A 27,656-nucleotide genomic window follows, 5' to 3' on the forward strand; every position below is an offset into this window, starting at 1 on the left:
TAAAAAAATGCTTAGAGAAAGAATTTGTTTCCCAGCAGACCTTTACTGTGTGCTCTAGTCAAAAAGAGAAGACTAATTTACAGTCCTGTCACGTACATGACAGCGTGGCTGAGTTTGCATCTGTATTTTCATCCCAGTATGCAGGTTGTCCTAAAATTTTCTTGTAGGTGCTGCCAATTCATGCTTCAACGTTGAGGTGGACTCTGAGGGCCATACTTTTAAACATTGAAGATAGATTTCTCCAACAGGATAGGTGAGTATCAATGAAAATGAAGTCTTACTACCGTGCATTCGGGAATAAGGCTCAGTATGTTCACACAACATCACCTTGCTCACAGTCCCCTGTAAATTTAGCTGTAAATATGCATGCTGGATACCTATGGAGAACATAGTGAGAACTTCACCTCCCAGTCAGGGGTCTGACTCTGCCCCAAATAGGCAGGAAGTGAAAATCTTACTTAAAGGAAAGCTGCTCTGTGGCTTCTCAGCGGCAAGATGTTTGGTCTCAGCCCACAGAGCCCAAGTGGCATAGTCACTGACAGGACACAGAGTCTTAAAAAGAAACTGATTCTCCAGAGATGATACTTATATGCCAAGGTTGAAACTTTCTGGCCAGACATAACACAGTGAAAGCCTGTCCTGTGTCTGTTCGCATAGTACCTGCACTACAGATAAATAGAGGATGACATGATAGGTGCAAAGGACATGGACACACTCCAGACAAAAGCTTTCAAGAATTCCAAATTTAACTTCTTCCCTTTCAAATAATGACATGCCTACTAGATAATTTCACAAAAAAACTGACATTGCTGATAACACTGCTTTTTGCTGTAGAAATGGTGTAGGGGGGAACAGTGGTGTAAATCACCTCTAGGCTGTTAAAATTACAGTGTTCATCATACCCATGTTGAGGAGGTTGCTGTGTCTATTGCAACTGTGACAAAAAAGACCGTTATGTTAGATAAAGGCTCTCTTGGGAAAAGCTGAAAATGCTAGCTGTGATGGGATATGGCTAAAATTTTTCTCTAATGTAGACAAGAACTATGAGTTCTTTACTTCGATTTTGCTATCAAGAAAAAGCAAATGGAGCAGAAAATGGGAAGATTAAAAAGTATACGCATCCAAAGAATCTGGAGAAGGGAAAACAAAACAGAAAATTTTGGCCAGTTTCCCAGGCCTTACCTTCTGGCTCATTTTTGATGAGCTCCTCCATTTTTCTTTGCTTAAGGGTGTCTACAACATCCGCTAGGCTCCCTTTGCGCCTTTCAGGGGTTCCCAGGGCTGTGCTGGACAATGATTCTCCACTCTGACGCCCACCTTCTTCTGCCTTCAAGGGTGAGGTAGATGAGTTGTGCGGGGCAAATGAAGACATCACTTTATTGCCATCAACTTCCTGAAAGGGGAGAAAAACGAGATGAAACATTTCTTTCTTTTCTTAAAGAAAAAAATAAACATGGAAAGAAAGAACAATCCCTTTGTTCTTTGAGTTCATTGCTGTTAGTTCTTCTGTTGAAACCTTTAAAAAGGCATGCAACACTTCAAAAACACCCAGAACAAAGCCTATCCATAAAGCATAAACCAAGATTACAGGCTGAAGTGAACAAAGATCAGCTTGCAAGACAGAAACATAAAATACAGTTTTTCCCTAATTGAGAGGTGTTGTACTCATAGTTTTCCTAATAACAATGGTATTGATTACCTTTAATTGTTTGTTCTTTTACAGTTTTCTTTTGAAAATCTTCAATTTTTAAAAGGACCATTAATTTCCTGACTTTATGAAGTACTTAATGCCTTGATGGCTAGTTGTTGTAAGAAATGAAATAGTGACCAAATACTACATGCCCTTTGCCGTATGACTTACTTTAACTCACAGTTCAAATAGTTCTCCCATCTGCAAAGGATGAAGCAATTGTTTTCTGTTTTCTAATTCTTTTTCTATCTCCTCTTACATCTCATGTGTTCATTCCTTGTAGAGACAGTGTTTTTCACAAAGGTGGTCCTAATGACTTTCACTGGCGGCACAATGGCAAAACTCTGTGACTTCCTGGAACACACACACAATCCTCCTCACGTGAGAGTCCATACAGGTCTACTCATTAATTTTAATGGAAACCAAAACTGGTTCCAGCATCTTCAAACTTGCCTTCATTAATGTGAGAGCCTTCTCCTCCACGCCTCCTCCAACATAAAGCAATGTTCCTGCATGTATTCCTTTACCCTTTTATGTCTCTTTTATAACCTACCCTTCTGTACACATCTCTGAAACTTTTTTTTCCTCCGCTAACATATGCCATCTATACCTTGCAAAACTTAGGTCAATGTCTCCGAACAAAGCTTGCTGCAGAATACATACACTGCATAATACAATGCTGCAAACATGAACAGTTTTTATTTTGATTAGACTCTTCAGATTTTTTTTTCTTTTTCATTATCCTATTTCCTTACCTTTTTGCATTTCTGATGTTTAATGAATATCATTTCTAAAACAGTCACTGAACCATCTTGTGATCTGAGTTACAGACTTGGTTGAAAAAGTCTTAATAATTTTAAAATTGTGTTCATTTTACAGGGTATGAAAGCAACACATATACTGGTTTTAGTGATTTGTGTTACAATTTTATCTTTTTTTTCCCTAGTAATTTCTGGTGTCTCTGGCTTAAATAAACCCCAATATTTCATCAAAAAAATGTGTCTTTTCATAAACAGAAAACAAATTGCTAAAAATAATCTCAACAAAATTAAAATAAAGCAACACGGAAGTTAGGAAGTAAAGAATATATTTGTTTTCACAGACTACTTCATTTTGGCAAAAAGATTACCTCTGGTTAAGAAAACTTCTAGTGCAAACAGTTTTGAGCAGCTTGAATGTGTTATACTAGTGAATAAATTCCCTAACAGAATCGGATTTAACCGAGATTACAATCTGGGCCATCATATGCCCCAAAAGCCAAACCCAGTGATGTTAATGAGAGACTTTCTACTGACGTCAATGAGCTTTTGACCAAGCCCTAAAAAATTTTCCAACTCTAGTCAACAAAAATGTTTTTTTTTTTTTTTTTTGCAACTCCCTCCATTTTTGTTCTGCACTTGGAAAATTACTAGTTGCTAACAGTGGGCTTAAAATGCGAGTTGGAGCCCAATGTAATTGTTTTTACATAAAGAGACCTGGATAAACTGTTTTTTAACCCTGATCTTGATGAGCAAAACAAGTTAACTTCAGAATCAGTTCAGGTTTTATCTAACATTCAGACCCATTATCACTAAGTGGCATTTTTTTTCCTACGGGCAAGGCAAAAAGAGGAAGTATCTTGAAAGCTGCTTTCTTATTCACACTTTGAAGACAGATAAGCCAAATACCATCCTTAGGTACAGTTCTTAAATCCACCTGTACCATCAGTTACGTATAGGAACACCATTGTTCCTAATTTTACCAGGAACTAGTTTCTTGCTTTTATTCCAAAGTGGGCCCCAAAGACACTAGTGTTTCTGTGTATGTCACACATCGGTCACAGACACAAAGTACTTGCAACAGCTGCCTAAATCTCATGAATCATCAGTGCTGTTTCCATGTACATCTTGGGTACCCACAAGTGTTTTTATATGTACAAATATATTCTGAGTATAAAATAAGTTTGTTATAAGAGAAGAAGCAGAAAAACACAAGGACTGAATGATATGCAAAGTAATATAAGGTGATTTTCAAAATCACAAATTGCTTGGCATTCAAATGGAACCCAAAAGTACTTTCAAAACTACTAAAATTTCCCTGCCTCTCTTTCTGGGGAAAAAGAAGTGTGAGGGGGAAAGAACAAGAGAGTAGTTTGTGGGTAAAGCATCATTAAAAGGACTCTGGATACTCAATTCCTTGTTCTTTTAAAAGTTCTGTGTAACCATGGAAAAAGTCACTTTTGTTTCTGCATTTCAGTTTCCCACCTGTAAAACAGGCACAAAAGAAGTAATTTCTTATATTGTAAAGGTCTTGGAATGATAAACTCATTTACAACACAGAGATGCTACTACAATGTTGGCTAAAAGCATTTACACAGTACCATAGTTAAGAAGGCTTCATAGCTGGGCAAAAAAGAAAAGGAAGGCGTTCTACACAGATTTTTTAGAAGATAAATTATATATTAAAATATCCTCTAAGTAATCATCCCCAAAGCAAAATGTTTCCTTACACTGCTCTTGTTAGGTGTGCATGTATGCAGTGTTTGCAGATCACATACATGCGCTATTTATACACTTGTGGGGTTTAAGATACACTCCACTTAATCAAAACACATATACAGTAGGGAAACAGCTGCAATCACATCTCAGTGGGCTAAATTACAGTACACCAGTGAATTATTCATTCAAAAAGATTTGTAGCAATCACACATTCATTGCGTGATTTGCAATCTAAGAGGAATCCTCTCCTTTCCATACCAGCAGATGAGTGCACACATCAGCTACTGCTGTTGATGAGAGTTCAACACGTATCCTCTAGCACAGCAGCTCCAGAATGTCTTCCCCACTTGTCCATGATCTTTTTATTCTGTCACTCAGAACAACCACCTGAAATGCTCAACTGTTATCTTGGCTTTTGCTTTACATCCCTCTTTTTTTCTCTTTCTTACGCCATTACTGGGGAAAGTGAAGAAGAACTTTCAATGGTTCTGGATTTTTACTTTTACCACATAAAAAGAAAGGATACTTCCACACAAAACCTACTCATGTCAATGGTTGTAGAAGCTAAAAAACTTCTAGCAAGGAAAATCCTCTGATATTACATATAAGAGTTTAACTGTCCCCTGAAAACACTCAAATAAATCCTTAGTGGCAAGAAAAATATGTCAGCAACAGTTTAAAATTAATCCCCTGAGAAGGAACTTCCCTCCCAACAAGTGAGAATTAGCAGGTTCCTTTTTTGAAAGGACAAATCCCCATGACTTTTTTCAGTTAAGTGAGAGAAAAGCAACAACAATTCGAAAAGTATTAAAGAACCTAAATATCTACTACTGAAATTTTAAAATTAAGTCTATCAAGCCACACAAAGACTACCTCTCAGTCACCAAAACAGGGGAAAACCGGACAGTCCTTTACCAGAGAACCATCTCTCTCAGCTGCGTAACCATTTCACCTGTTCAAGTTTGATCACATTCCAGCCCCTGGCACTGTTCACCTGTTCAAGTTTGATCACATTCCAGCCCCTGGCACTGTTCATCCCGGTAACAGTTTTATGCAGTTAGCAGCTGCTTCATGGATGGGGCTCTATTGTTCATTTGCATTGTGAATTGCTCTGCTAATGTGTGCTGGCACAACATGTCATGGAACTCCGAGCTGGGATTGTACTCACCAACACCGGATGCTGCTGCTTCTTTCTTTTCCCACTTCAGAAAGGCAGACAAGGACCTACACAGATCCGGCTGAATCAAACACCCTAGGGCCTTCTTCCCCCACCCCCCCAACAGCAACAAATTAAAAAAAAAACAAAACCCAAACAAAAAAAAAAAAGACTTCCCCACGTTTCACATCTTCTGCTTCTATTCCAAGCTAGAATCCTCAGGAAGACTTGTTCATTTACAAGAAAGTTGCCTCTATATTGCCAAACAGCTTTCCACCTATGGAGGAAATACCTCTTCCAAGGTTTAATGATAAAACAGGCTTCTGCCCTTTCAGGATGAGGTCAATAATCTTCCTTTGTTAATCTTGGGCAAGCTTTACTTAATCTAGCCCCCTTGTCACCTTTGTGATTGACAGGAAAAGTCATGTCACTGGACAATGGACTTATCCTCACTGAGCAATATCTTTTTTAAAGATTACACAATGTTACCATTGCTGTCATAAAAAAGGGCAAACATTTTGCAGTTAAAAGAAACTATTCATTCCAACTGTATCGTTCAAATTGTCTCTCTCCATTTCCAGGGTCCAGCTGAGGCCTATTTCAGTTCTACAGAGGCACAGTAAAACACTTAATGAAAAGAAACAGGTTGTACTTGGTGAGATTTCCAAATGATCTCTTAGTGCTCCAAACAGATCTCATCTTCTCCATCCTCATCTAGAGATGCCCATTATTCCTACCTGCAATTAAACTCAGACTGAAAACTCTGCTTCTGTGACATTAAAGTTTTGTCCCAAACCAACCAATAATCGAAGCAGAAGAAAACTCAAAACTAAGTCTGAAGCTGTTAATTACCACCATATGGTATACAAGGAGGCTGCATCTGCAGCAAAAAAAAAAAAAAAAAAAAAAATTATTATGAGAATCAAGCTTCCAGCTTTGCAGCCAAAAACACCTGGAATAAAATACTTATGTCTTTAAAACAAGCACTGGTTTGGTCTGATTTTAAGAAGCCTGCGATCCTAAAAGCAACCTAACAGGCTCTTTTTTTGAAGCTGGAATTTTGCCCATACTTTGCTCTTTCAGAATGTGTAAAGAAGATATGAGAGCAAATTTTTTGCTCTGCTTTGTACATTAGACATGTAGGCCTATCTATTTTATAGTCTCCATAGTGACCAGGAAGCTGGTAACAGTATGACCTAGGAGACAATCAGAAAACAGAATACTTCACACTTATGAAGATAAATAATTCTTAAGCAGTTTAGTACTGTTTGATATTTATTTTTACTTATTTTACCTAATAAACTTTTAGGAAATGAATACCTATGTTTAAGAACCAACAACATAGATACTTCAAGTGAAAAACTGAAAGCTATAAAAACACACTCAATGCTCACAGGAGGCCCACCAGCAATTATGAGAAAAACCAAACCTGACATTTCAGGTATTTTTTAAGTTTTAAAAGAAACAAAACCTACACATAATATTCACAAAGCAAGAACGATCTTTTATTTTTTCTTAACCTTCCATTTACAATTTTTGCCTTAATTAATGTCATTAACTTTAGGAGCATAAGTGCCATCAACTTTCAATGGGAATCGTATGTTCAATTCACTTAAGTGATTTGGAAAATTCTCTCCTTCTACATTCTATGTCACAGCAGCTGTAGGAGAGATATTACCATAAATCTCTATGGTTTATGGTGGCTGTCAACCTGACACCTTCAGGAAGATGAAATACATATTCTACAAGGCTTCCCAGTGGACACTGCTCTTTTTACACTTTAGAATTTCTTGCTTCTCTCTTACATTTAAATAGGTCTTTTGTCCATAGGTTTCCTTCATGGAGCGAAGTTGTTCATCAGTGATGGAAAGGAATGATCTCAAGGAGATTTAAAAGAAATGGTAGAGGATACAATGAGAAAAAGGGAGACTATGTAAAAGGGCACAGGAAAAAAAGAAGTGGAAGGGGATAAATAAACCATTAGTAAGTAAGAACTGACAAGAACATGTAATCCACAGAGGGATAAAAAAGACACTGAAGGGTGTCCCGTAAACAAACCTAGAAAGAGCTCTGGGTCTGCAATTAGATTCATGCAAACCGACAGCTATTCTTATACAGATTTATTTTTTCTTCTCTAGGACTGTGGTTTTAATCATGACACGTAACTGAAAAGTAATGGAGAGTGAAGAAGTTGAAGAATGTATCTGAAGAGCCAACTGAAGAAATCATCATTGCAGAGAAGTACGAATTTTACCTGAATTGGGTGGATTAAACAGAGATTGGCATTTTTTTTTCTTTTTACTATAATCACGCTACAGGCAAGCGAAATACACTCAAGAAAAATTTTGTTTTGTCTTTGTTGAGATGATGCATTTAGGACTCCATGATCTGTGTTCTGGATGTATTACAAATTGTGAGACTTAGATCACAACTAGCTCTCCATCTAAAAGGTTAATACTTTGAATACTTTGCTTGGTACTGTTGGTTTTTTGTTTTTGTTTTGGGTTTGTTGGTTGTTTTTTTTTTTTTTGGGGGGGGGGGAAGGGGGGGGGGCAAGCATTACCACCTCTTGTCCTTCAGGTTGTATTTATGTACATCAAGTGCTGTATCTAATCAATGACCTCTTTTCGATGAAGCAGAAGATACACTGGCAGAGGTTTCAACAAGAAGACTAACAGATATTTCCAGTGTTTGACTTCTACGAACCTGGCTGAAAATGATTTGAAGCTCAAAAAGAAGACCATTTGCTTTGTGAACTCTGCTACATCAGACACTTCCCGTTCTTCTACCTTTTTCCTCCATATGTAAAACTGAGACAACAATAAATATTTCCTGTAGCTTAGGGCATTTTATATAATTGATGTAAAAAGCCTAGAGATTATTGGACAAAAGCCTCATAGCGGTTGTATTTTCATTTTTATTGACGCAATAAATACTCGGCTCTTACATTACTCTGTGGTGCACTACAGCCCAATCACCCGAAACCGGAAATTGAGTACTCGCCCATATATCAAGCACCACCCCACAATATCTGACAGTAACACTGAAATGTACTTTGATTTTTTCCAAATACCATTATACTCAGACTGCTGCCATAACTGCATGAGCAAGAGAAAATTTCAAGCATTTCAGAGGTTTGGAGATAAGTTGTAAGAAACTGTTCAGCTGCGTTCACACAAAAGGAATAACTTATAATCCATTTTGCATTGATTTCTAACTTTATCCTCTGTAATGTACAGAACATAGGAGCAGATTTTTCAAGGATTTAAAGCATCTAAGGATATAAGGAGGTGCTTAGTGGAATTTTTGAAAATGCACAATAATATATATTCACTTAATTCCCACTGATTTCATTATAGTCCCTGAAAATAAAGCCTTGGAACCAGCACAGTGCGACTAGCTGACTCTCTGCTCTTCATCAACAGACCATTATCAGGCTATCTATAGTACAGAGCACAATCTGATAACTAATGCTTTAACTCAAACATTTCTTCTCCTCTAGCTGTTCTGCATTCCAAGCCCATCCCTAAACATACAGCAGAAATTTAGTATTTCTTACTGCTTATCCCCTACTTCTACTTGATTTATTACAAATCAAAGAATTATATGCAAACTCTGGATCTGTTTGTACTAAAAAATACATGAGAAAATGTTGTGAGTGAACTTTTAGAACCTTTTTATACTGGATGCCTAACAGGGTTTTTGAAAAATTATTTTCTTTTGTGCTACAGATTTTGATTTTATTTTTAGCCCACCTCTTTGGCCCATTTCTTGCAATGAAGTGTTCCTCCATATATAAAGTAAATTGCAAATCTTTCTCCAGAGCAAAGATATTAAATATAGTTAAACAGCAGTGACTACTTCGTATTGGGCAAGTGCGGTTAGCAACATAATTCCTGACACTCATCCTCAGACCAGACCTCTCCTACAGATTCTTTCTCCAGTAAAACTAATTTTACGAATGCAATATAAGATTACATCTATTTGCTTTCAAAATACTTAACAAACAAAACTGAAATTCTGAGAACTCCTAATATGTTAGCTATAACCTGCAAAAACAAAGAACATGTTGTACTATAACAGCCTTGTTATCTTCATGCTAGTAATCTTTGTGCTTAAAAATAATAAATTAAACTCTGCAAAACCACTTTTAAGACTTTTATGATCTCTTCCCTAGGGGACTAAAGATCACCCTTAATACCTTGCTAAACAAAAAATAAGACTACTTATGAAAACACCTTGGTAGAGTTTTCAGCATACATTAAATCCTTCTAATAGTTTGGAAATCATGTGCCATAAAATGATTATCTTTGTAAAAACACAAGCTTACTAACCACATTCAACAACTCTGGTATTGTAAGTGCTATAAAACTTATGTTGAGTGTCAAAACCAGTTTCATCACCAGCTTTCTTACTACGACACAAGCCCATTGTCTGTGCTAAGTCCTTGAAAGAATGGGAGAAGACTGTCTGAACATGATTTAGTGATACAATAAAAGGAATGCCAAAGGCTAGCAAAGGCTCCAGGGCTGTTCCCAGCTACCTAGCTTTTATATTATGATTCACCACAGTTTTCAGATTGGAAAGAGATGTAAGATCACCTCATCTGTTCTCTAGTAGCCTACAAAAAATCATACCAGACAGACATACTTCACCTCACTCCTTTGGGTAGCCGAGAGGAGAGCAAAGACAAGCCATGCATGACTTGGTCAAAACTGCACCCTCTGTGTTGAGAACTGTTTGGAGGGTACCTTATCTGGAGAGAACAACCTTCCAAAGTAGCAAACAAAGGAAAATAAAATATCTTCCGCCCATAAGGGCCTGCGCTCATGTTCATACTTCTAATCCTCCCAAGGCAGTCTGATTCTGCCTGAATCTGCCTAAAGCAGATGCATAACAAAACAGCACACTCAGCCCTCTGGTGTGGTCCCGGTTGCTTAATTTGGGCTAGTAAAACGTCTCAAACAGACACTGAGGTTTCCCATTACCCCTACGAATATTCTACACAGTAAAAAAAACCCCAAAAATAATTTCTCTGAAACATTGCCTCACATTTGCTTCTTTTCAGCCCAAAACTCTCCGTATACAGCTTCTTGTTCCAGTGCTCTGGACTATTCCCTTTCCACATTAGAGCTTGTATCATCCACAACTTTTTGGACCATTAGCGTATATTTACTTTGTTATTACTGGCCCATATTTAGCTTTTCCTCTTTCAGTCTTCCCTCACAAATCAGCTCCTACAACTCTTTAATCATTTGTTGCTTGCATCTGAAATCCCTCCAATTTGCTGACTTCTCTAACATGGCCAGAATTGAACACATTATTTCACATGTAATCTTAGCAGAGTTATGAGGAGAAGGACAATTACCTCCTTGTTACCACCTTTTTTGCTGCCTTGCTGCATGACAAGCTCATATCTAATTTGTTTTAACACACCTAAATCTTTTTCACCATTACTGTTTTCCAAGTGCCTTACTCCCATTGATTATCTACATTTTGGATTACTTTATCCAGCTATATCAGTTTGTAATTTTACATTTGATTATTTTCTGCCATGCAGTTTCCCTGTGATTCTTTTGATAGTATAGTGCTATTCTCCCTGGTGCACTGCTGGCAACTTTAATGACTGCACTGTAATTAACTTGTTCAAACTTCTAAAACAATGTATTTATTTCTCCATACTTCTAAAATGTTGCTACAGGCACTCACTGTCCTATGAATCCTCTACCAAGAACTAGACAGCTTACAGCAGGCAAAGGACTACCATAACCATATTCCTTTCAGTCCACCTTTTTTTCCAGCCACCCCAGAATAATGCAAGAGAGAGATGTTGCTACATAACTAGGAGGCTCTGACAGACCACGGTAAACAGAGGTACTATAATGAAGGACACCTGTGCCGAGCACACTACCCTAGGAATTTTTTCCTGATTTCTGCTGAAGGAATTCCTCTGACAATCTCTGCCATTGTGGCTTTTCAAAGAAAGTACCCATCTTTTTCTGACATTCAGTGTATCTGCCTCTTTCTACCTGTTAAATAAAATCATATTGTATAACATCATTCTACTCTCCTCTCAACAACTTAATGCATTACTATTTTTCCTTTTTTATACTTACTTTACCTGGAACATTCAAATAAGATGCATGAAACACTGTATGAAAGAAGCATATTGCATTGCATGCATACTTATGGACTGAATTCCATGCAACTTTCAATAATCAACTCTTTTGGAATTATTTATTCCTTATACTTTTGAAGATCTTAGCCCACGTGTTTAGTATCAGGAATCTTGCACATATCCTACACAAAGGGTAGGTGTGTGGCTAAATCCACTACACTTTTAAAATAAACATGTTCAGCTTTATATATGCTGTATATTGTTCATGAGCCTTCTCTTTTCACATCTATTTATTTACTTTTACAGTGTGTTTGTTCTCTTGCTTTTCAAAAGATTACAACTGAACTTACAGGATGATAACTCTCAAAATCATCTCTGCCTCCATAGAGATTAGTACCACTTTATTTCTTTTTCTGAAAGAAATCTTCTCAAAGTCCTCATTTTCTAGAAGGGCTAGAAAACATTATTTTACTAAAAACAAATAGCTACTTGAGAAATAGCCCCATTGGCTCCACTGGAGTTAACTGTAGCATAAGATACCACATTTAGAATATGATTTTTTCAAAATGAATTCTATTGGTTCAGAAATTTGTTTGTCTCATTCATTAATTTTTGAAATGAGTGTCATCTAGCATGTAGGACTCAGGGATCTGCTTTTATCTAAGTTCTATATTCTTTTACCTGATTTTTATAGACTTCACTAATCACTTCCTGTCTCTCACTCTTCTGAAGTAATGGCTACACAAGCAATTATAGGATTTTTCGAAGCAGTAACTATTTTCATCCTCTTTAAACAGTTACGAAAACACCTATTTTCCCTCCAAAATTTATTTCACATGCTCTTCTCTTTATGTCTTTTATAACTCGATTTCCCTTCTATCAACAACTGTTCCACAATTTTACTGAAACAGAATTTGGAATTCTGGTATTAACTAAAGTGGTTTTCTCAACTTCGGAGGAAAGATTGCACAGGAAATAATAATAAGAGAAACACACACACACATATATATGTATTCTGTGTTTATCAACACAGAATAAATACATTCACAGAAAGTCAGTTCAACAGAATATGTTTACAGAGTAGGAATCAATCTTATCTGGATATTTCGCACTTCAAAAAGAGGATGGTATTTGATCAGAGAAAGCAAAATGTATTAGAATAACTACTAAAAATTAATATTACAAAAGACAATCCACATAACAGTGATACATAAATGTACTACGTGTTACAGTTACTCAAAAATTTGTTAATTAATCCCCATAAAATCCCTTTGTGATACAGCATATAGGGCAAATTAGAAAATGACATGAACTGACTTGCCAGATTCCAAAGCAAGGTAATGGCAGAACACATTCAGCGTACAAGTTTTCTGGAGAACCAATTCTCTGTTCACTCTTCTGGGTCTTAGTACATCTCAAATGGTAACATTATGCTCTGCTCAGGGGAGCATCATGATGTCATTTTATCATTTAAGTCCCACTCTAGAGCTTATTCAAGCAGAGCTCAAACAAGCTTTAAAATGCACATAGACCCTGCGCACAGGCAGCGGTTTAGACTGTGGCTGAGTGAAGCAAAAAACCCAATAAATTTCAATTTATGACAGATTCACAGTTGTTCTCACTCTGCAGATCAGTTATTCTTTCTTCTGTTCCTTTAAACTACAGTCAGTAGCATACATCGCGTACTACGAAGAGACCTTTGTGATAAGATGGTATCAAGGGATGTTGTGACACTCCTGATTAAGAATTACACAGTAAGCAAACTCTACAGAAATGCTAATTTTCCTCCCCTTTCTCATCACTTACCTAAATTATTCTGAGTAATACAAATGATCTTTATTAGCTTTAAGGCAGTTCATTCTCAATCTCTTATGCTGTTTTTTTAAAGAAATCATTTTCCTGTAGCTGATTAAGTCCATTATATATTTTCCTTAACAATTAATTTTGTGCACTGTTGTATGTCATGTTCACAAACAAACAAGAAACCCCAAAGAATATCTATTCTTCTACAGTCATAGGCAACTACCCACCATCAGCGGAGGATGAATAACTTTTGCTGGAATTAGCCTTTCTTCTCCAAGCTCCTCTTTGAATCACCGATTTCTGAGTATTCCCTGTAGTTTTCAGTCATCATGAAGCGATGCTGAAAAACTCACAGAATTGCCCAACCCAAATAAGACAGACAAAATTTTCCCCCCTTTGTCTGGAAAGAATGTAAGCCTACTTTGTGACGAGGAAGTATTGGTTGACTAATAGAGCATGGTTTTACAAAATCTGTCTTTTTCTATCCTTAAATTTATCAAGAGTGAGTCTCAGGATGCAATCCAGTCAGGTACCACTGTGCCTACCAGCACTGAACTGATGTGCAGAAGCTTTCAAACAAAAAGTTCTCTGCAATCCATTCATTATACTTAGCAATATCAAACAGGGAAAAATAATTAGAAAGTTCCTATTGAGTACCTAGAGACCTTCAGCATAGACAGGGAGTGAACACAGAGACAGGGTATTTTGTTGTAAAAGTCACACTTCATATTTTTATTTTTTTTATACATATATTCACACACAGTAAAAAAAATACAGTAGATTTTGGAGGGTTTTTTTTATTTTTCTTTCTCCCTTCTATTCTGGTCTACACTTACAGTATACGTATTTAAACATACTCAGAAGAGTTACATAAAATTTCTTGAATTAAGTTTTTTAATCTTCAGATGTACACGTGTGTGGAGACTACATATTTGAAAAATAAATTGCCTGAATAAATTCAATTACGTGAAGGAAGAGTGAAAAATCACATGCAAATATTATAAACGGAGCTGTTCTGAGAGCTTATTTGTATCGTACAAGGTTCAAGCAGGCAAAAGCTAGTTTCTGACATGTAAGACCGGTCCATCTGAAAAGCATCAAATCTTCTTTACAGTATCTTTGACAGTACTGGAACTTGCACTTACACAATTACATAAAGCTCTTCTCAACACATTTTGGTACTACATTTCTGTTATTCAAATATTACATAGAGTGTCATAACTTAAAGTTCAAAGAAATTTTTAAAACTAGAAGGCTGGAAGAAGATGTTACAACGAAACTATGCTGCAACATCCGATATACCTGAACGCTGACTGCTTTATTCAGTAGCTAATGTAGTACATCATAGTCGCGTTCATGGCTATTAATATTAGCAACAGTGATAATATGACTATTTTGTTTCTTTCTTCAATATCAAGTATTAATTGGGAAGCATGTTTGTGTCATTCATAGAAATGTAAGGTAATTTTTTCATTCCATTTGTGCCTCATGTTAAAAGAAAAATAAAAAATTTGGAATGAGCACATATATACTCCGCCAGCTGCCCTGTCTTTCAACCCAGTTGTACACAACTTTTTCATTACATCAGTTTTCCTTGATTATTTAGGAATCAGATCCATAAAATAAGGAAGTCTTTACATTGCAGGTTCAAATTCACCTCAAGCCTATACACATCAAGATACTGTTATCACACAAGGAGTTGGTAATGTGAAAAATTAGATGATATATAAATCACAGGTACCCAAATCAGACAAAACATCACGTTCAAAGGAGAAAAATGGTGATTAGGAAGGCCCATAGAACACAACATGGATGCACAGCTATATTTTCTGTGACTTGCAGAATTTCTGAGGATTGTCTAAATAACATAATTTTGTAAACATTTTTCCACTAAGGTACTAATTACCAGTCTCCTTCTCCTGATTTCAGCACATACGTATTCTCTAAAAAAGCTGGCCAGAATACAGAATGACTAACAAGAGTTTCAGAAGACCTCCATCAGCAAATTGCACCTACCTCCACAGGTTTTTTTCAGTGGAAGTGAGATCACTTGTTCAGAAGACTAAACTGCTCTGGAAATCTCACTTCCAGAACATATTTTATTTTAAGCCTTTGTGTGAAAGTTTATTAATTTTCATTGTAGCTATTATTAACATAATTTAAAAAGTAGAACTTCCTGTCCTGGAACTAACAGAATGAGTCTTAGTAACAGAGAGGTCAGCTTATGCATAGTGTACACTTCATAAAATATGAGCAAAATTAGCTGTGAAAATTTCTCAAAAGAACTAGTAGTTCTTAGTCTTAAGTTTTACTCTTTTGTTTAAGCATTGATGAAAAGAAACACTCTCCCACAATATCCAGTAAAGATACTAATGAAAATAAACTGGAAAATGGACAGCAACAAATATACTTGGACATCATCAGCCATTCTTGTGACTGCAAGGGTTGCATTGATTTTGGATTGGCATAGACTAGTAGTTTACACGGAAGCATTTTTCTTCTGCTTCTGTGAAGAAGGTGAACCTCCAACAATGTATGAGGATAAGTAGAACAGTGGCTTTAAAATGTCATCTTTATTCAACGTATTTGTATTTTCTGAGTCATGTCTATCTGCTTGCTTTATTGACTAAATTTTTTTAACAGCCATTAGCGCTGAAGAGTCAATACAGCTACAAAGGAAGGAACTGGACTCTGCTTTGCAGACATATCATCAACAAAATAGTCAGTTAAGTACCATTTGCAAAATGTTTATTAGTAGGGATGACGTGAGGCAAAAAGGACAGACACAGCTTGATTTTCAAACTCTAGGTTAAGTTAGCATTATAGGCAATTAATAAAAATATCATATTTTTATGCAACTAAATTTGACCTCTAAAGCCATAGGAAGACAGAAAGCATGGCACCCTTTAATGTCACTTTTAGAGTAATTTATCTGCCTATAACCACACTTTAAAGCATTAAGGTCAGCTGGTCGTGAAGCATGAGCTACACTTCTGACTAGCATGCACTGCATTTGACTTGAGAGTAAATAAGGGACTGACACTCCATTAACCTTCACAAGTACAATTATTTATCAAAACAGTTCAAAAGAGTACGTGACAGAGAACTGATAAATCTGGAAGCAAAAAACAAAAACTGTAACAGAACAAACTGATCCTTTGCCAGTGATGAAGAGCCATTTCCTACCACAATTCCTGAGGCAAGCCCTCTAACACAGCCATCCATTTTAAAGGACTGTCCCTTAATTCACATTGGTTTTGACAAAATCTCAGAGCTTTTTTTGCTCTTTTTTACATCCATCAGCTTTCTTGGAAATAATATATGCTAATATCCTGCATTTATAGGCATCTTCAAATACTTTCCTCAGAAACACACGCAGAAAATTCAGAAGAGTTCTGACATGTTTGGTAATATCTACTATTTCATCTTTTAGTTTCATCAAAAGGACCACATCTGTTCACAATATTCCTAGTTGGTATACTGACCGTCACCGTCCTATCACTATATAAACTTTGTTTTATTACAGGACCTATGGTAGTTTATAACCATGTGGTCTTCAAATTTTCTTAATTCTGTAAGATTTCTACAATATCCTCATGTTGTGAAATTCTACCCAAATTCCTCACTAAAGCATGAGGTTGAGCTGTTCATCAGCAGCTGTCATCTGCCATCAATTACTTTGACTTTTTGACTGCAGTAGCACTCTGCACTTCCAAAGAAGGGGGAGTTTGTTCAAAATCTTCCACCAAAAAGTGTCAGGATGGAGAGTGGAAAGAAAAGGGCTTTTCCACATGAAGAATTGCTCATGATCAACTGGAAATTTCACCCATCGTTGCCATCTTGTCTTGCATACTGGTTTTCCTTTGGCAGCAAAGCACCTTCCTTTATTCCACTGTACCTGACACTGATCTGCAGCCTTGGTCAGACACACAGATGAGAAGAAATCACTAACTATTCACCACTGAAGTTGTAGTTACTACAGCAGAGATCCAAAACAAGCAGTGATGTGCAGCAGATTAACTATATTCCTAGTCTTCACTCTCCCTTTAAGATCAGTATTTATTTCACTGTTTTGCAAAATGCATCAAGTTCCATGAGCACAAACAGCTATGACTTCCAGATGGCTCACACATACACCTTCTTTCTGGTGGTCACAAGACAAAATCTCAAAATGTAAAAATAGACAAGGGAGAATAAATCACTTCAAGGGGAATGTGGCTCTTCTATTTATCAAGGGACCCAAAACATAGTAAGAAGAACTGTTGACTGATATCAAGGTCAATTTCTAAAAAGTGTCTTCTAATAAAGTGGGAAGATTGACTTTATAACTCCTTTTTACAGAGGCTTTCTTAAATCCGTAAAATATAGAAAAGCACAACCCTCATATCAGTTAAATTATTTCAGCTTGTGCAAACAGTGGATTCCTTAAAGATCAAAAAAGGAAATGGATTTTTATTTTAAATCTGTTGCACACTTTATCTTGTACATAATGAAAATAATTATGTTCAGAGGACTGAGTACTTTTTAAATGTGACTCAGACAATTTATATTATATTATGAGGTCTGATGATTATTTTTTCCTATTGACTTCCAGATCAAATTTCTAAAATTTGAAAGCTTTCCTCCCTGACAACTCCTTGTCTTGGAAATTCATTCTAGGACCCAAGACTCATCATTTCTTCTCCCTCCTCTCTACAAGAGAAGATCCTGCAGTCAGACTTCACTGACAATTCTTTTGATATGCAAGAGGCATTATAATCCATTTTGCTATTCCACAGCTATGCAGTCAGAGGTCTGCAAAGCTAAACAGCCCCAAAATTTGTCTTCTGTCAGTGAACTAAGCAAAACACAGTGGCATATGAAGCCTTCCATCCATTCAAAAACTAAACCACAGCTAACTAGACAGACTAGTACCAGAGAGGATTTAACTGCAAGTTAATTGAACAAAACTACTCATCACTATTTATGAAACTGTGACTGAGCCATCCTGAGTCTGTTTTTACTTGGAATTAGGAGATTTTCAGTAGCATCTCAGATGCACTTGCTGCAAACATCATTGTCATTAATGGAAAATAATCTGTAGTTAAGCAGGAGACATATCTCTTAAAATATAAATGTTTCCACTACTACTAGTTACTGGGAACCAAAACACAATTAAAAATGTTTAGAAAAATATGGTGGAGACAAGAACTCCACATACCAAAACACAAGTTTGAGAAGGGGGGAGGTGACATCAGCCTTCAAATACAAAAACATTTGCTGAAAAGAGGAATTACATACTTACTGCAGTGGCTAGGGCAAGAATTAATGAGCTAAAATTGAAGCAGAAAATAGTTGAGTTACACATTAGGAATAACTTTCTAATGGTAAAGACAGTAATACCCTGGGACAGACAGACTGGTAGGTTGTAAGACTCCTGCACTGAGTAACTTCAGGAAGCTAGACTATTATCTGATAGAAATGACATTGGTACAGCTGATCCCTGGTTGGAGCTGGGACTGGATGACTTCTCTCAATCCCTCTCATCCCTACAATTCCATAAGTGCACAGCTCACATACATTGAGAAATAGATGGGCTCATTCAATAGGGGGTCTACAGATCTGTAATGGACTTACTCACTAAGCTGGATCAGAGTTTTTTGGTTGTGTTTTGCTTTGGATTTTTTTTTTCCCCCCCCAAAAAAATCAATAGGCTTGGGCCATTTTCCAAAGATGTGATTTGGTAAGTTTCAAGCCAAACCTCTCAAGCTTTACTCATGAGATAAGTGCTAAACAATGAGCCAGATTCATCAAAGCCTTATAGACTTACTTAAAAGAAAAAGAAACTGATTCAGCCAACTCATTTCAAGCCAAATCAGGCAGTTGAAAACCTATTCCTCAGATTTGGAAAATCTGTCTCTTTTTATACTATTTTAAAAATATGTTTCAATAGTCCCTCTTTTGCAGGGGCCTCAGGCAACTCTGTCAAGAACATGCTTTTTTCCATTCTGATTAGGAGCAGTATATTTCTCATGTCTATAGGAGATAGTTAAAGTATGTATGTTTGTATATAGATACACCTACATATTTTTATATCTATACTTACATACATAAATAACATAAGGATTAAAGAATTTTCTATCAAAGGGTTGGTAATTAAAGCAGTGGATTTGCTTTGCAAAAAGATAAATAATGAATTTGCTTTTTTACTAAAAGGAAAAAAAAAATCAATGGCAGTGCAGGACACCAATGTACTCTGTTACTGCACAAAGCTAAAAACCTGTTCTCAGGCAGGTTTATGAGCCCTAGCACGTAAAATGTACAATACTTCTTGGTACTGCCTCTTAGAGTACTCTCTGGGAGGAGGTTAATTCCCATGTTTCTTCATCTCTTGGTATCTCTACTAAGAAGGACAACACCTGGGCCAAATGAGCTAGTTTTGTGTACTCTCTACAAAAATCCCACTGGAAACACCAAAGTGTTTCAAACAAGACATGAAATAATTATTACTAGGAGGGAGGAGGACATAGACCTGGTGCTGTCTAACCAGCCATGGTGGCCATGGTGGTGACTGTGAACCAGGGGAAGCACATACTGCCTTACTCTGCACAGTAAAGCAGTTTCTAGCATCCCACATCTGACTGTTGAGCTGGAGAAAACCTGGGCTGAAAATGCTGTGCTGGGAATGTATTGATTTCTATGCAGAGGGAGAGAAGAGGCCTCCATACTCCTCTTCCCATACTTCTAAATTTACCAGTAAATTCCATTTCAGCTGCTGAAAGTTGTTGGTACTACAGCAATGGGCACAGACAGCCCTGCAGACCATTAGGTGGCTGCCCATCTATCCCAACATCATGCATTTACTGTATGTCAAAGCAATGAGAAAACATTCAAAACCTTGCCCTGGTTTCTTTTTCTGTTTTGTTCTTTTCAAGGAAACTACTTCTTCCAAGAATACGGAAAGACCATGTGACTATGAACTGGAAAACCTGAAAGATCAGTGAGCCTACCTGCTAATGAGGAACTTGCTATTGAAATGAGCTCATTAGCTTTCATTTTTGCTGGCTGCTGATCGATTCATGAGCCACTTACATGGCCCCTGTAAGCTGTACATAAATTAGCAAATGCATTGATTTCTAAAAATAATAAATCAGGAAGTCAGCCCTTTCCATGTCTCTAGTGTTTTTAGCTCAATGGCCTTCAAAATTCATCCAAAGAAAACAATAACATCGGTGTTCACAGATACATTGCATCTCAAATGGCAAATATTCTACTGCAAAAGTAAGCTTTGCTGGCATCTCCAAGAAGTGAATAAAAGCTTGCCTCTGAAAATGTTACATACAAAATGTACAATACAAAATGCACAGAATTTTGCATGAGTCTGCGTAGGTGGCAGCTCAAGAAATTCACAGTAACGAACAATTGTCTGCAGCAAGGAAAAATCCAAGCTAGATGATCTTAAAGTCCTTTTCCATCTCAGAGCATTATTTTTCCATAAACTTCTTTATATGACTGAACTAGTGAAAGTCCTGTGGCATCCCAGAGTCAGTGCTGAGTTTTTGCTAAAAGCATTTTCTCTTGTCAGCTGGTAACTTCAACAAGATAGGAACTGAACATGCTAAAGACTCAATGATTCAGCAAAGGAAGAGGTAGGGAAGGACCGCTTTACCCCAACATGCAGCCATACTGTTACCATTTTCAGCACATATGGCTGTCTCCAATGCTAGGCTGGCCAATCTGACTTCACCTGGCCTCCCAACTGCTTATAAAAAATTATAGCAAAAATTAGTCCTTTGGACATGTATACTTGCAAATTTCAAAGCACTTCATAACACTGATTTGCAATAATTTGCCTAAGGTCATGTGGGTCTTGATCCAAAGCCTACTGAAGACAAAGCAGTCTTTATACTGACTTCAAAGAGCTCTGAATTGGACCCACAATGAATCATTGCACAGTAAACAGAAAAATCAGGAACAGAAAAACCTGGTCTAAAGAAGAGATGTCATTCTCTCCTTCATCGCTTCAGCTTCCTAAAAAAGACAGGAATGTGAAATTTATTTTTCCTATTCTTCTGTATCACACTGCCAGTCCAATTAAAGGGCTATGGTCCTCTTCCCACTTAGCTGTATTTCTAGGATCATTATTTAATTCTAAAAGTCCTCTGATACAGTCTAACACAAGAGCCCAACTACATTTCAGTGGTATCTTCATCACCTTGACCCTGAGTAATATGAGCATGAGAGCAGCTCACTGGAGAGAGTCTTGTCAATATACACCAGCTGAGGACAGTGCCAGAAGAGCTGGATGGGATGCTCACTCCTAAATAACAGTAAATTTAGGACTAAATGCAATAACAATGAGTTAAAATGTGTAGACCAGAGAACATTACTTAATCCCAGTTTACTGAAAGGACATGTCATTTTCAGAAAGTTGTCCAAACAACTGTCTTAATATTCTACACCAAAGTGGCTATTAATCAAACAACAAAGGCCCAATTAACACATAGCTGTTGTCACCTTGATGTTAAAAGCCTCTCCCTTCCCCCCTTCTTTCTTTCTTTTTGTCTTTAATGTTACAACCTAACCCAAAAATGCCTCAGGGCCCTACAGGGAAAAAAAGACAAGATAGAGAAAGGGAGGGAGGGAGGGAGGGGGAGAGGGAGAGAAAGTGGGGAGGGGAGAAAGAGGGAGAAAGAGAGTCTTAAATACCATCTCTCCTCTAGGCAGCAATTTCCACAGATGAAGAGGTCACCACTGTTTAACAGTGTGCTGCCACGTTAATTTAGTATGACAAGATAAAGCAGTAATCTCTGCTCGAAGAGGCTGTAAACCGCCTGCTATCCAGGGACATGCTCGAGTCGATTTGCACTGTATATCACTTTATACAATTGCCGTGACAAAGCCCCCTGAGTTCCCTCATGTAAATCTCTCTCTCTCCCTCTCAACTTCCCTGCCAGTCAGACAGCATCGGATCTGCGGTAAGCTATGCAAACTTCATGTCTTATGCATGCCAATGGGCCCCACAGCCCCCCCTCCAAGAGAAGATGTTTAGGACTTTGATAATCCATTGATCCCACTTCCATATCGGCTTGTATTTTTCAATCTGTCATGTTAAGTTGTCAGAGAGGGCGATTAAACCGATGTTTCATGTTCCGAGATTTGCGTTCCTGGGAATGATAGTTTTCAAAGCCTTTCTTGCTAGGTTCTGCTTAAAGATTATCCCTAAGAAAGCTGATGTGAATATTATTACTGGCATAAACCTGGTAATAAAACCATAAAGTGTTTTAGGTAAAGACATTTTAGAGATATTCAGGGTTATAAACATAAGAGTCTAAAGCTGGATAGAATTTGGAGCGCTAAAAAAAAAAAAAAAAAAAAAAAAGGAAAAAAACTACTCTCCAGGTGGGGGGGTGGCCTAAAAAAAAAAAAAAAAAAAAAAAGGAAAAAAGCATCCTGTCAGGCTGTGGAGTTTTCTCAGCATGAAGCAAAACAACATATGTAAAAGGGAAAAGGGAACTTGCATGTCTATGTAAAATAAACATAATTATAGAATCACAGAAGAGGAGAACACTGACCTGTGCAGTTAGACAAGAACAAAAAGAAGACAGAGCACGTGTAGCAGTGGTCATGATACTGCCGCAAATAAAATGCAGTGACAGCTATTTCGAGCAAACAGCTAAGAAAGCTGCCTGTGTCTCCAGCAGCCTGCACAGCTGAAAACACGGTCTTCTTGTTGGGGAAATAGGGTGAATTTTTTGCAATATGTTGCAACTCTCATATGCCATACTGCATCTCTAGAACATGCAAGTTCTAAATTATGTCTCCTCTCTATTTCATATTTAATTTGTGTCATCTTCCTATGGCCTGCAGGCATGATACAAGTCACAGCATACAATATACCAAACACAGTGCCAAAATGTGAAACTGTGCACATGTATATATACCCACTTTCTGGATTAAACACAGAAGAGGACATAAATAGAATTAAAACAAGTAGAGGAGACAGGTTTCTACAGAATAAGGCTGTAACTTAACTACACTTTCTTAACTAATATATTGCTAGGTCTATCTACTAAGTCTATGCATGGCATTTGGACTCACCAGTACTGCTATAAAAATGACCAATCAAATATTTCAGACACAACATAGTACATACACTGCGTTCTCCTTAATTAATTAAATTTAATAATAAAATCTGACATTCATTGCAGCTGATAGTAAGAATGGTCAATGCTTTATTAAGCATGCAAGTTTCTAATAGTAGTTGAGAAGTAATTCCCTAATTTTAAAATGGGGAAACCCACTGGAATCAATTCCATTTTTCAATATCAAGAATCTTCTCAAAATAGCCTTTTCCAGGTGTGTTGGATTGCTTCTGTTCTCCAATTCATGTTGTTAACCAACACATTTCAAACAGTATCTATAAGTGTAAAATTTATTATTTGAACTTAACATTGCTGGCTCGATATACAACAAAATGTTTGTTTTTAAGGAATATCCAGTTCTTAAAGCCTCATTAAATACCACCAATGCTGGTTAAAAAAGAAGCCCGCTAGAATATTCACACACATCCCAAAAGAAAAAGAGATGAGCTCAAACATGGTTACTTCTACAAAAATATGAGGGAATATTTATACAGGAATGTGTGTTACTTTAACTCCACCATGTACTGTGAATGGGATTACTCTCACCTAATTTTAGCCTCAAATTAGACATCTAGTCTAAACTAGTCATCAAGGCTCCCTCTATAGTCAATAGACAAGCACTTTCAGAGGGTAATTCATCTTTCTTGTCCTAGATGCTTATTTTAAGTTTGGAAGGGTTGTTCTAGGAGAGTAGTTATCTTTTTCCAATAAACTGTGAAGAGAGCCCAGAAACCTAACTTTTACATGCCTAAACTTTGGTTAATTGAACCCCAATCTCACTGTATGGCATTCAAGAATCTCTGTGAGTTTGGAAACACTAATAGACCATAGACCATCATGGATGAAGGACAAATATAATTTCCACTGTGGTAGCGTATAAATCAAGGCACAGACAAGAGAAGGGAATTGCCAGTGATAAATCAACAATTGGGAAGCTGGCAATATAGCTGAATTTCTGAAAACAATGAAACTGAAAACTTGCCATTTTTGTTAGTATTTATGAAATTACAAGTATGGAGTATAACAACTGTTTGTGGTATTTTACAGAGCAAAGTAAAGATACAAGCCCTAAGTATAAATGTGAGATTTAAGTCAAATTAGTTTATCCACATGGAAAACTAGGGAATTCACTGTGGCCCTGTGTCAATACATTACCCAATACTCATGTTGACAGCTTCAAAACTGAAGCTATGGTCTCTGCCCAAAAGCTAAGTTTACACTGGCCACAAGCAAACAGGAAAAGTACATCATCTACCAGAGATGTATTCTTTGCAGAATAGAATCACTTTGTTTTCAATTCTGCTTGTAGATACATAAAATCCTGAAGACTGTTTTCCAATAAAATTTATCAAATTGGTTTAAAAAGAATGTAAACAAGTCTTAAACATGCAACTATTGTGAATGATCAATCTGCTCTCCCTCACACTCTGTGCACATTACTGTTTGTGTCAAGACAATAAAATTTTAAGAATAATTAAAAACACGGTCTTTGAAGATTTTATATTTATAAAAATAAAGAATATACCATTGACTCACACTAGCACCAGCCAGACGCAGGATGCAAACTCAAGTGAGTGTTTTGAGCTCTGAGATGCACAATGCTTTCTATTCCCAACAGAGCTAAGCACTATATAGCAAATACTTATTTACAAAAAAGCAAATTCTCTGGCCAGGCAATTACCTCTCACTCAAGGTTTTTTTGGTTGCAGTTATCTAACTACAGATTTCTAAACTATAGGGATCAACAGCTGAGCTTATCACCCTAAGCTCCAGTCGTAACCTATGAAGAAAAATAATCACTTCTAGGGTGTGATTTCTCTGACCTACTTAGAAGCTAAGTTAGGACAAAATGAATCACACTCTGCTATTCCCTATTTACTTCCATTAACCGTAAAGTTAAACCTAAAGTTACTAGCTTACCTCTGGATATACACTTTGTAAACACTTAGTCTGAACAGTCCTCACCCTTGAATCCCCACCCCAAAATTGACAGTGAGTGACATAACATTGCATTATGTGTTAGTGACCACATTTACGCTAACTTCCTTACTATATAAGAGAAAGTGAAAGTATTCTCTTACCGTTTCAACAGACCTACAATCAACAGAAATTTACTATTCAGACTGCTGTCATATATCATTAAAACCCCCATAGATTTAACTGAAAATTACACAAGAAACTAACTCTCTCCTACAGAGTCCTAAGTCTGCTAAGCTCTGTATTTGTGATATGGTTGTTTTCTGGAGACCCACAGATCCTAGCCAGCTAGCTGTAACCTCAGCAAATGCTATTGCTTTTGAACACAGATGCATCCAAACCTGAGCAAATCTCCTGATTACAACTGCAGCAGTTTAAAATGAAAAGAATGAGGAACAGGGAAGTTTCACTTCCACTTTCAGAGATGAAACACACACTTTAAACTCAGTTTGAAAATGAACATAGAGGAAGGTCTGAAACACAGATATTTTGTATTATTTCTGGCTAGCAATATTAATAAGCAATGCAAGCTTCCACTACTGACACGGCTTAGTGTATAGATACACATACACAGTAATTCATACTTGAGATGTCAGAAGGATTTTACCTTTTGCTATAATATTTCTTATTTTGTGTCATCAAACTCTAATCCTACAAAAAGCTATGTGCACAAGGAGTTATAGTCAGTGACCTCTCCTTCCCTCCTTCTTGCTACCATCAGCATTAGGTTCCAATCAACCAGATTATTCTGCAGGAACAGGGTCATAAGCCAAGCATTCTGGGGCAGGAATGTTTCTTTTTTCTGTCTCTATAAAAATAAATCACGCTCTGGGTACAACATAAATAAAGATAATAACGGTCTGATGTTAGATTTTATTGGTCTATGTTTCGGACAATCTGTATAATTTGCCTGTTGCCTGTACAAACTACAAAAAGTTAATATTTACAGTAATTTTTTTTCTTAGGGTGGATTCAGTTTTAAAATAATAAAAAAAGGTTGCTGAAGCAGATTATTTCCATACATAATGACAGTCTTGTTTACACTGCTCAGGCAAAAATTATCCTTAGTTAAACTGGGCACAAACTCCACTAGGTTACATCCACTGGTTTATCTAGTGCAGCTAAATTCACGGGATTCATTGAGTCTACTTCTCCTCTGCAAAGAGCAAGAATGCCTTATCTGGTCACATAACTGCACCCAAACTGGAAAAAGAAACAAAGAACTTGACAGTATAAAAGAGAATTTGGAAATGAGGCTGGCCAAACTATTCAGGCATCTACCCCTGACATAAGCTTGCTACCTCTGACATAGAGGACTCTTTACTTAAGAGAGTTTGTTTCTGCTGTTTAATTGTCTTGAAACACCTTGGAACATCAGTTGGTCCAGAAACATTGCAGCACGTCAACTTCTCCCTTAGGGAGGTTTCTGCACATGCCTGAGGAGTTAACCCATCTATGTTAGATGCCAATACTTTAGAAAACATACACTGAAATCTCTAGTCTGTTTTTCCACAGTTCCTTCTCCAGCCATGAATCTCCAGAGAAAATTAACGACCCCCTTTAAAGATTACAGTGGAGAAGGTGGTGATACTTCACAGATACACTGAAGACAAGAAGTAGCAGTTAGCTCCATGAAAGAAGAAAAAACCTGACTGGATGACATGACACTTCAAATGCTAGCAACTACCTGAAGCCACATTTTCATTATCACTCCAACAATCATTATTATTATTGGTGAATCTGCAAAAGCATTAGTGGCAAGAAAAATTAGAAAAAGAAAGTTGGCCTTGGCACAACCTAATCCAACTTAAATTTGTAAAACCTGAGAAAACATACTTAAAGAGACAAGCCAAAAAAACCATGACAGACCATTTGACTCAACCATTAAAAAGACAGAAAAGAAAGAAACGCTTCAAATTGTCACTGTAACAGGTAACATCATAACTACGGACACAAATATTTGATACTGAGAGAAGAGACTGCAAAACATGGCAGTGAGTTCTGAGTGCAGCAGAAGGTTCTGGCACTTCTAGGAGCCAGAGGTGATAATCACAGAGATTCCTTGCAGCCCTGGAATTCAAGAAACCATAACCAATATTTCACAATGCATTTCAGTTTTGGTATATCTCTACTGAAAGTAGAGCTGCATATCAAAACCCAACCATCCTCTAGTTTATTGACATTCTGTCCCAGCAAATAGCACAATACTTTCTTTTACTGTGCAATGCCTTCATATGAGCTATTTACTAAAAGGCTTTAGAATGGATTAAATAATAACAATGACTAAGTTAAATATGACTACAAGCAGAGG

At 37.0% G+C, this 27,656-nt stretch overlaps 1 protein-coding gene across 1 annotated transcript in view; it reads right to left on the minus strand.

The window, feature by feature from the left end:
• Positions 1–27,656, minus strand: part of LOC104470521 (transcription factor SOX-5-like) — a 94,157-nt gene that overhangs the window by 50,068 nt on the left and 16,433 nt on the right. The window contains exon 3 of the mRNA XM_010085475.1: positions 1,183–1,393. Coding sequence (XP_010083777.1) covers positions 1,183–1,393 — 211 coding nt within the window. The remainder of the gene's footprint in view (positions 1–1,182; positions 1,394–27,656) is intronic.

This window comes from Pterocles gutturalis, unplaced genomic scaffold (genome assembly GCF_000699245.1).
Source record: "Pterocles gutturalis isolate BGI_N339 unplaced genomic scaffold, ASM69924v1 scaffold5535, whole genome shotgun sequence".
In the NCBI taxonomy this organism is placed as follows: Eukaryota; Metazoa; Chordata; class Aves; order Pterocliformes; family Pteroclidae; genus Pterocles; species Pterocles gutturalis.